This window comes from Cynara cardunculus (genome assembly GCF_001531365.2).
Source record: "Cynara cardunculus var. scolymus isolate 2C chromosome LG 5, CcrdV1, whole genome shotgun sequence".
Lineage (NCBI taxonomy): Eukaryota > Viridiplantae > Streptophyta > Magnoliopsida > Asterales > Asteraceae > Cynara > Cynara cardunculus.
Window position 1 is genome coordinate 29,742,454 of NC_037532.1, and position 10,427 is coordinate 29,752,880.

General features: G+C 35.7%; 2 protein-coding genes and 1 non-coding gene across 3 annotated transcripts; 1 reads left to right on the forward strand and 2 right to left on the reverse strand.

Annotated features, from left to right (window-relative positions):
* Positions 1-344: 344 nt before the first annotated feature.
* TRNAI-AAU lies at positions 345-418 on the reverse strand. Its single transcript has one exon. It is a non-coding gene; the product is annotated as a tRNA-Ile (tRNA).
* A 2,349-nt stretch (positions 419-2,767) lies between these two features.
* On the forward strand, positions 2,768-4,760 carry LOC112512066 (protein POLLENLESS 3-LIKE 2). Its single transcript, XM_025117862.1, has 4 exons — positions 2,768-2,992; positions 3,103-3,315; positions 3,405-3,560; positions 3,644-4,760. The coding sequence occupies exons 1-4, from the start codon at positions 2,768-2,770 to the stop codon at positions 4,535-4,537; spliced, it is 1,488 nt and encodes a 495-aa protein (XP_024973630.1). The 3' UTR covers positions 4,538-4,760.
* LOC112512067 (L-ascorbate peroxidase 3-like) lies at positions 4,691-8,793 on the reverse strand. The gene is made up of 10 exons (XM_025117863.1): positions 8,673-8,793; positions 8,308-8,452; positions 7,025-7,149; positions 6,505-6,554; positions 5,891-5,956; positions 5,764-5,812; positions 5,425-5,507; positions 5,261-5,343; positions 5,066-5,171; positions 4,691-4,986 (listed from the first exon to the last, which is right to left on the reverse strand). The coding sequence occupies exons 2-10, from the start codon at positions 8,424-8,426 to the stop codon at positions 4,801-4,803; spliced, it is 867 nt and encodes a 288-aa protein (XP_024973631.1). The 5' UTR covers positions 8,427-8,452; positions 8,673-8,793; the 3' UTR covers positions 4,691-4,800.
* Between the last annotated feature and the right edge of the window lie 1,634 nt (positions 8,794-10,427).

A 10,427-nucleotide genomic window follows, 5' to 3' on the forward strand; every position in this document is an offset into this window, starting at 1 on the left:
ATACTAATTATATTTTAGATTTTTTATATTTAAAATGAGATGTTTATCCTGTATTTGATTGTGTTTATCTGCAGTTAGTTACACGAATTCAGATATGGAATGAAATCAGATAGAGATGAAATCGTTTAGGGATAAACGAGTTTAAGAGTTTTAGCCAAATGCTTTATAAGATAGTATAGATTAAGAGAAAAAGGTTATTTATTTTCATGAGAGCTTAAAGTGTAGAACAAATAGACTTCAACGGTACAAACTGTAATAAAGTTAAAGTACAGGGTTCAGATATCAAATGCTTCGAAACTTCAAGGTCTATATATGTCATTCGCCCAAAATAAACAAAAAACAGATGGCCCATGCAGGTCTCGAACCTGCGACCTTCGCGTTATTAGCACGACGCTCTAACCAACTGAGCTAATAGGCCACGTTATAATTGCTTGCATATTATATATTTGACGCTATGTTTGCACAAAACATTTGATTCCTCAGCAATCAGAGAGATCAAAAGGCTTTTTAAGACCATCTTCACCATGTTATAAATAATTATTATAAAAGTACTCATGCAATGTAGCAAGATATATTTTCTAGATCATCTTTATCATTAGTGATGGCTGAAAACCGGTCTCGGGCCGAGCAGGCCCGATTTCCAATCGGGTCTGCTCTTTCTTGTAATCGGTCCTGACATAACCGGTTTCGGTCCTCTGACGGTCCCGGGCCGGGTCGGTTTGGCCATCACTATTCACCATGCTATAAAGATTAAATTTTTAAATAATTATATCTAAGTTTTTTTATTTTATCAGTTTTTATCATTAATTATATTATTAAAATATTTTATAAATTCATCGTCTCAATATATATTTTTAAAAACTTTATAAAATATTATAGAACATTTAAATTCATTGGAGGAAATAATTAAAATCATATAACTCCATGGACGGACCTAGGCTTATGGTATAGGTGGCACGTGCCACCGTATTATTTCTTCGCCGAAGGGTAAAAAAAAATTAGGTTTCGTGAACGGTGCAACCGTATTAATTTGTTGTGTGCCACCGTATATATTTTGAAACCACAATGAGAACAAGTTTTATTTGGTAAAGTTGGTTTGCAAGACTTTTATTCCACCCCACACCCAAGTTCAAATCTTGTTAGTGTCATTTTCTTAGTTAAATAATGTCACCGTTTGAAAAAACAAAATTATGTATATTTGTTTCTTATAGTCAAACAGTGCTACTGTTTGAAAATTTTTCCAATATTTTTTTCTTATGGTCAAATGGTGCTACAGTTTGAAAAAAAGTTATGGGTCCGTCCCTGTTAATAACTCTCTATTCAGTATTAAGTTTTAGATATTTTTAAAAACTTGGAGATTACTGCCTTCAAATGATTCACGGTACATCAAACTCTGATAGGGTCTTTGTTTTGCATCAAATTAAACGATGTCTTTGCAAGATAGATTCTCTATCCAACAAACGAACAACGCTTCTTTTTTATTCATCAACACAAATAACAAAAAGACATCGTTTAATTTGATGCAAAACAAAGACCCTATCAGATTTGATGTACCGTGAATCATTTGAATGGATCATTTACGGACCGATTTTGTATTTCTAGTATACTAGCAAATCATTTGAAGCACTATTTTATTTAATCAAGTTCGTTCTTAACTGGCACTGTTATTAAATACTGACAGATTGTTAATTTTTTTTTAAAGATTTAAATTATTTTATTTAAACTATAAATTTTTATATTTCAAATATCTGTTTCAACTGTGTTCATTGTCATACCTATTTAAAACCCGTGTGTATAAGAGAAACATTTCAACGTCTATTTTTTTTTTTAATTTTACGAGTTGCACATTAATACCTTTTCGGACACGTTTTTAAAAAGAAATTTGATTACCATTTTCCCTAAGTGATGTTTTTAAAAATTGTAATCATCAATTTTATGACCATAAACATTAAAAACACGATTTCTTTCTTTATTACCAATCTTTTAAAATATAAAATATTTACTTTTTTTAATGATAATTTTTCAACAAAACTTTTTTTTTTGACGATAAGTTTCAAAACACGACAATTGCAGTACTTACGGAAAACGCATCAAAATGGAGCAACAAGTAGGAGCAAGCTTTAATAAAACGTAAATAAAGCAAGTAATAGAATTCAAAATCACAATAATTAGACAAACAATTAGGAAGACAAATATAGAAGATTGTTATTGTAGTATGTGATCATCGTTATATTTGGTGAGATCTAACTTTATAAAGTTTATACTTTATCGGCAACGGGGGTATCATTGGGCCAATGGCCCATCAAGAGTCGTCACGCTTGGTTGTTGGATTCATAAAACGATTTTAATCGGTCTATTAAGTTCGTCCTTTGAATTGACGTAAGGCTAAACCAAAAATAACCGTCCAAACGGCACATTTTGTCGTGTAGGGAAGCATCAATCGATACAAAGGATGCTTTCTGGTGCATAATACAAAAAGAATACAAGAAATCGTAAAAAAGAATACAAAAAGGATAGGCGTGAAGTTAGACAAAAAAATCAGGGGCTGAATATGGCATGTTACCATCCTCCACATCAAGACACAACGGCTAGTTCACTTAACGGTAACCTCGCAACGGTCAAATAATTCAAAATAAATTCTCAGCAATCAAAAACTCGCTAAATTCCACCGTCTCTTCTTCCATCTCTCTCTCTCTGTCTACACCACCGTTTTCGAGCAAATCCACAAATCTTGAGATTTTCTGGAGAAATCCTTTAAGAAATTAAGATGATGCAAGATATGTGGAATGCTCCGCCAGGGTTTAGACCCACTAAATCAGCTCCGTCGTCACCGGCCAAACCCATCGGTGGTGGGGTTTTGAGAACTCGGTCAGAATCGTTTAATTTGAATTCAAGTCGGTCAGAGTCAAACTCAACTCGGGCCGAGTCTTTCCATGTCACTCACAAGGTCCCAGTTGGTGACTCTCCTTATGTCAGAGCCAAAAATGTTCAAGTAAGATTATAAGAACACAAATTTGTTATGAAATTTAGTTGTTTTAATTCTTATTTTGGGGTTTGATGGTTTTTGGTGAATCGATATTGAATGTTTGATTGGTTATGTAGTTGGTTGAGAAGGATCCAGAGAGGGCGATACCATTATTCTGGGCGGCTATTAATGCAGGAGATAGAGTTGATAGTGCTTTGAAAGATATGGCGATTGTTATGAAGCAACAGAATCGGGCTGAAGAAGCCATTGAAGCGATAAAGTCTTTGCGAAGAAGATGCTCGGATCAAGCACAAGAGTCGCTGGATAACATCCTATTGGATCTCTACAAGGTTAGTTTGGGAAATTCCAAAATGTTGGTAAAAATGTTGTTATGTGAGTGAATTGATTAATGATATTAAATTGGATATGTGATTTGTAGAGATGTGGAAGATTGGATGACCAAATTGCACTGTTGAGGCACAAGTTGTTCTTGATCCAACAAGGGATGGCTTTTAATGGGAAGCGGACGAAAACCGCGAGATCCCAAGGGAAGAAATTTCAAGTCTCCGTTGAGCAAGAGGCGACTCGGCTACTGGTGAGAACGGCTCTTTTTTAGAGAGAGATTCAAAGGGGTTCCACAATATTTGTTACTAAAAATAAGTGTGTTTCTTTGTGTAGGGGAATTTGGGTTGGGCACTGATGCAACACAACAACTATATTGAAGCTGAAGATGCATATAGGAGGGCTCTGGTGATAGCACCAGATAACAATAAGATGTGTAATTTGGGGATATGTTTGATGAAACAAGGGAGACTTGGTGAGGCCAAGGACACCCTTAGGTTAGTGAAGCCTGCAGTGGTGGACGGACCACGAGGGGTGGACTCGCATCTAAAGGCGTACGAGAGAGCACAGCAAATGTTAAGGGATCTGGAATCAGAGACGATGAACAGTGGTGGAGATCGGGTTGAGCAGCGGAAACTGTTCGATGCTTTCTTGGGTTCTTCTGCTCTTTGGCAGCCGCAGCCTTGTAAAGAGCATAACGTGTCTTTACCGGTTTCGAACGCAACCAAAACGCAAGATGGTTATGCTGATGAGAATGCGAATTCGAATATCTTAACGAATCCGAAGCTGTTGATGGTTAAGAAACCAGTGACGGTGATGGGTCCTGTCGGGAATTCGAACTCACTCAATATCGACGCTAAGCCTTTTTATGTATCCAATTTGGTCAAAGGTTCGGTTGGTGGCGAAAATGTGGGGGAGGGACTTAAAAGAACAAGATCTGGAAATGCAGCAACTATGGCTAGAGAAAAAGAAACAGGAGAGTTGGAAGTTGTAAATAAGTCGCGAAGGAAGTCAGGTTCGCCTGAGAAAAATTGCGATTGGAACGAGTTTTTGCCGGACAGTAAGGACTTTGAAGAAGCTATCATTGCTGCGGTTTTGGGTTCGAGCAGTGAAGCTGAGAAGGTGAAGTTGGTTGAGAAAATGGAGACAGGAAAAGTTGTAGAGCGAAAGATTGAAAAGAGGCTGAAGGTGTTTCAAGACATCACCCCATCTCTTAGTCCAAGAGCTTAAGGAACTGAACAGCTTACTGCTACTGACTTAGTTCTTTCATTAATCAAATAGGATGGAGATAGACTTGTTCTCCCTCGGACTCGGTCTAAATGACAGTCGGTTTTGGAGTAGAAATGGTTTAACTTATTCATAATTGCCTCCACAACGTAAGACAATAAGCAAAGCAATTGCAATGTATTGATTTATTTATGAATGCAAATCATCACGAGGGTTTGTGTTTGTTTTATTTTGGGCATGTTTTCATACATCAAATGTCTGGGTTGTTATTTTCTGTTGATTTCATAGAAGTAACTAAGGATGACCACAGAAGCAGCAACAGCAACTCCCACAGCACTTTGGGCCAATAATGCAGCAGCATTCTTTGATTTGAGAGAAGATGGTGGGGTGAAACCCAACTCTGAAAGCTTCTTGTGTGATTCAACATAGTCTTTGAAGAATGCCTCTTCATCCTGCAAAAAAGAAGCTTGAATTGTTTACACAAGAAGAACAACAAATGGTCCAAAAATCCAAGTTGATAAGATTTTTAACCTCTGCATAAAGTTCGACATAGAAACGAAAGCTTGGGTCATCCAATAAGGCTGTATCAGTAGGAAGTTTCAGCAACATTTCATCAGAATCTCCCTTCAGGACCTCCCTGATTCATCATCATCACACAATTTGCCAATTTATTGAAGATAAAATGTGTTTGATTGCCAATTCCAACTTGTTAAAGAAAGCTCTTACACAAAATATGAGTTGTCAAACTTCAAAGGATCTCTGGTCCAAGGTTTTGCATCAAATCCTGATCTCTCAGGATGTGCTTTCCCCTGAGTCAACATCAAACAAGAGTGTTATATGCACAAAAAATACTTCCATCATATTGAGAAACTATGGAAAAGAAAACTCACCAAAGTGTGACCACCAGAAAGTGCCACTATATCCTTGTCAGATAAGCCCATCCGATAGAAGACATCACGGAGATGTGATGGACCTGCAAAAAAGGATCAAAGCTAGTTTGAGATAAATAATGTTTTTTTTTTCTCTTAAAAGAGTTTCCAGTTATGGGGTCTGATGATGTCTATATAATACGAGAGTGACATCTTAGAGAAGTACTCGCATTCACATAACTAGAAATTATATTGTTTAAGAAACTATAACCTAAATGTAATTACTAACAAGGCAATCTGGCAACTAGAAGGGACAAACAGTGAATAGATAGAAGTAAATCAACTTCAGTGAGGACTGACCTTGCTTGGCATCAGGAAGACGTCCTTCATCAGGTGACACATTTGAATCCTGATTGAGAAAAAGAAATGGAAGAATCGGTACAAGTAGAGAAGTGGTAAGAAACTGTTTACTCATGTTATTATATACCTTCCTTCCGGGTGCAAAATCAATGGTGGGGCCTCCCGTCACCTCAACTGCAACAACTCCAGCAAGCTGAACATTTGATTATAATTTTGAAAGAAGTGAACTTTAGCGAAACAAGGACCTTGTTATATTAAAATGACCAGAGTGTTTAAGGATAAGCATAGGTACTGAAACTCATGATAACAATGAACATATTATTCTTAAGCAGGTTATATAATTGTAACGTGATAATCTCTGTTGTTGGTATTTGTCATTCAAAAAAATTATGACTAAAAGGCCATTTGATATAGTCTTTGGGTCTTAAAATGAGTTTTGAAAGTTTTAGCATAAGTATGACGGATAAAAATGATGAAAGTAGTTTACGGGATGCACTTCTAACAGATATGGAGAAGAATGTCTAATGTGTGGGTGGGCGCTTAACCAAGATACTATTCATTAGACTAAAGGTAATAAGACCCCACAATTTATGTTTCCATTTTATTACGGTTTTATTCAAGTATCACAAGTTCAAGAAGGTAATCAAGAAATCTATGCCAAAGGTGCATAAACAGACACAGTGACTTGCAAAGGTCCAACATTTTTGAAAGACTTTCTGTAGCAGGTATTTGAACAATCACCTGATAGAGATCAGCATACGTAACTCTTGGATGTTTGGCCTTCACTTCTTCTGTTATTAAATGAACACAAGCTTTATTAGTAACACTTTAAAAATACATTGCAACAAAGTATTTTCAAATTTGTATATAAACAAAATGTATTGAACAGAGGTGTATTAAAAAAAAAAAACTAGGAGAATGCTTGAACTATCATGATGGTGCCACAGTATCTACTCCAAACAAATTGCTTCTCCAACTATCGGTCCCACAATTCATCCCAGCTGTTATGCATGCCCGAATAAGATTGGTTTCTAATAAGCAAATGAAAAAGAACATAAAATTTTCCCTCACATTCATCCCAACTGCTATAAGTACGAGTGCCTGAATAAGAATGGTTTCTAATACGCAAATGAAATAAACAAAATCAAGTTCTTCTACATACCAGTAGATAAATTGCCTCTCACATGGTGGTCAAAATACCTAGATCTCAAGAGGCACAAGAAAACATTCATATTTACAACATTAAGGCATAACAACTAACCACAGAGATCAATTGCAATTTTCAAACCACTGTTTGCTCCATGCTTGTACTCTTCCTCATTCCGGATTGATCCATTTGGGCCTCCAGTCTTTGTTTTAGCATCATAAGTGCCTGCATCGTGCCATCTGGGTCAATAAAAAGTGTCAGTTTATCAATATGAGTATCAAGAGCATTAGAACACACAATTTCAAATCATTAGCAGTTAAACTCAATTCTACGTTTTGTACTCAAATCATAAAATCATCTCTGGTGAAAATGTCAATTTACCCAAGGTATACAGATTTTGTTGTCAAAAAAACATAACGTGGTAATTCTCAGAAACAGAAGACTTCTATTAACCTTCTTCAAAATCCATCAGCTTTAGTCACCTCTGGTAACTAATATTTCATGAGTACTATGTCTGTCCGCCATCTCAAAATCTATGTCCTTCAACCATTAGGCCTTGGCCTAGTGGCCACCTCCTTCCGTAAATGTCTTGCCTTGGGCGAGCCCAGCCGGGTTCGATTCCAGGGGAGGACAGGTTGTCTTTTCCGGTGCTTGCTTATGAGGTATGGCAAGTAGGGTTCACAAAATGTGGACCATGGGGCCATGAGGTCCCCGCCATTAACCTCTTTTTTTTTTTATGTGTCCTTCAATTTGTTTGTGGTTTCTATATAATAAGAAAGGCCTAACTGCTGTTATTTTTCCTTCTATATTTGCTTTTCTGCTTATCTTACACCAGCAAGCTCGCATACGGTTTGTTTTAGCACAAGCAAAAGAGATGCAAGCACAGATCAAAAACTTACGGGAGAAGATATTGATTACATATGGCCGTTGTACATTCGACAATCCTATTGTGCATGTAAAATTACCCAATCAAATTCAAAATTACAACATAGCTAATTCCTTTTGTGTGTGAGAGAGAGAGAACCGCGTGTAATTATATGCAAATCCCAATACAATGATTTGTAAAACATGTATATCAATATTTTATCGTTTAAAGGATTAAGCAATAGATGAACGAACTAAACTTCCATAACGAAATTAAAAAGAATCTTGATCTCAAGAAGCTAAGCAAGTTTTGTTTCTGTTAAGCAGCTTTCAGAAAATTGCACATAACTTATCACGTCAGTGATCCTGCTATGATAGAATAACGATTCAACTAGCCAATAGGTCACAAAAAATGCTTACACACCGTAACATTTTCGGTTATATAATAATGTAAATCAAATACTAAACAGTATCATCGATCTGCACATTATTTATAAATTCATAGAAAGCAGCAGAGATAAGCAGTCACATACGCTAAACGAAGCATGATAGGAGCACAATTTTTGCTAGAGATGAGAGCACGAAGATCTCGACGAGCCTTTTCTATCTCCTTCAAATACTGTTCATCCACTACAGGTGCTGCTGCCGCCATTTATGATTTGATCAATTAATTTCTCCCTGGAAAAAAAGCTCAGGTAATTCAGTTTACTTCCATAAACCGATTAAAACCAAACGAACTCTTCAACATAACCGAGTTCCTTTTCATAATTATTCATGTAACTTGCAAAACTCTAAAATCACTGTTCATAAATATGCAAAATATACTTCCAATTTCATACAGATTACTTTGAGCTAGAATTCAACAGGTTTATGATCTTCAAATTCCTTAAACGCTCACCTGATCGAACACAAGGCTAAATTTCTTCGTCTTCCTTCTGTAAATGGAGGAGAAATCTAGAGAGAGAGAGAGAGAGAAGAAATGAATAAGAGAGAAGACAAGTAAAGGATTATGTTTGAGAGCAGGAGAAGTAGAGAATAAATGGAGGGAAATTTATGATAAAAAAAAGCCAGACCCTTCTTACAGAGTTTCGATATTCTCAAATTCAGAAAGTTGTACAAATTTCTAGTCGCAGGGTACAACTTTTATCAGCATTCTCCTCTGATTTCGAAAATTTTAGCTCTGATTTTTTTTGATAAAATAATAATAAACAGTCAAAATAAAAAAGATTAAGCGGGTGTTTGGGATTGCTTATAAAAACAATTTATTGATTTATTCGAGTGTGACATCGGTAATTAGCACTTCTGAGTGTTTAGATAAACAATTTATACCGATGTCAAACTAGTAATAAATTTTTAAAAAAAAAGTTAAACTGTTCTAATTTATAATAAGTTGATAAGTGTTTTTTTAAGGAAAATATAAGTTATTTTACTAAAAAAAAATTAGTAATAAAATGGGAAAAATAAGTGGATCACAGTTTTTAAGAAAACGGATTTCTGACATGCACAGGCGTAGGGTGACGTGGACGGGCGAATGGTATCTGCCATGGGGGTGCAGTCCAAATGAGGGATGGAATGTGGCATCTTCATTCCATACTTGTTCCAATTCACAAAAGCTTGTAAGATTCGAGTTTATGTTAATTGTATAAAGTATTTATATAAACTCTAATTAAAATAAAATTTTGATTTAAAAAATGACTTTGGTTGAGAAAATTAACTATTTTATCAATTTCATAATATGTTGAAATTTCGTCTAATTAAGATTACGATTTGATTTGTTGGAATATGATGAAATTGTAATGTTAAATATTGAAGGCGAAAAGACCCAATAAAATATAAGTGTTATCTCAATCTTATAATAAATAAAACTATAAAAGACTAAACTACAATTTTGGTCTCTATGGTTATACGAATCATCGAAAGTGGTCCCTAGACTTCAATAATTATATTTGCGTTGGTTCATGACCGTTCCCCCAAAAAAAAGAAAAATTCGAAGATGGACAGAGACACACAAGGAACTACTCCAATGGTCTTCTTTGATAATCTTGTCTGGCCTAAATCAAAACCCGACCTAAAACCTAAATCTAAAACTAATCAAAATCCAACCTAAATCAAAGATAAAAACCCAAAGAATATGTCGCTGATGGAGAGAGAGATCGGTTGTCCATCTTCCATGGGTTTACACGAATCTTTCCATCTTTGATGGCTTCAAACAATCGTCGGTAACCAGGCCGGTGTGGAAGGAAAGGAAAGGTAGGGGAGAGGGTCGCTGGTAAACAATGGGATTGGAGGTGGGCTTTGTAATTTTCGGTAACAGCGTGTGTATGTGTATATATAATTTAATTTTTCTTAACATAAGAATAGTAAGAAAGGGTAAAAAAAACAAAATTACCCCAAAAACGAAAATATCTCTAACTTAACAGACTATTTTAACATAGTTAGTGACCAGAGACGACGTTCAACGCAAAATGCAAATAATAGGAATGTTAATTGTAGCTATTAGAGCCTAGGAACCACTGTCAATGATTTGTGTAAACCACAAGTACCAAAATTATAGTTTACTTTAAATAAAATAGAAGCACAACGATTGCCCGTCAAGTCTCCAATGGAGAATGCGTGTTAAAGTTTTGACATCGATTATACCTGCATCTATTTT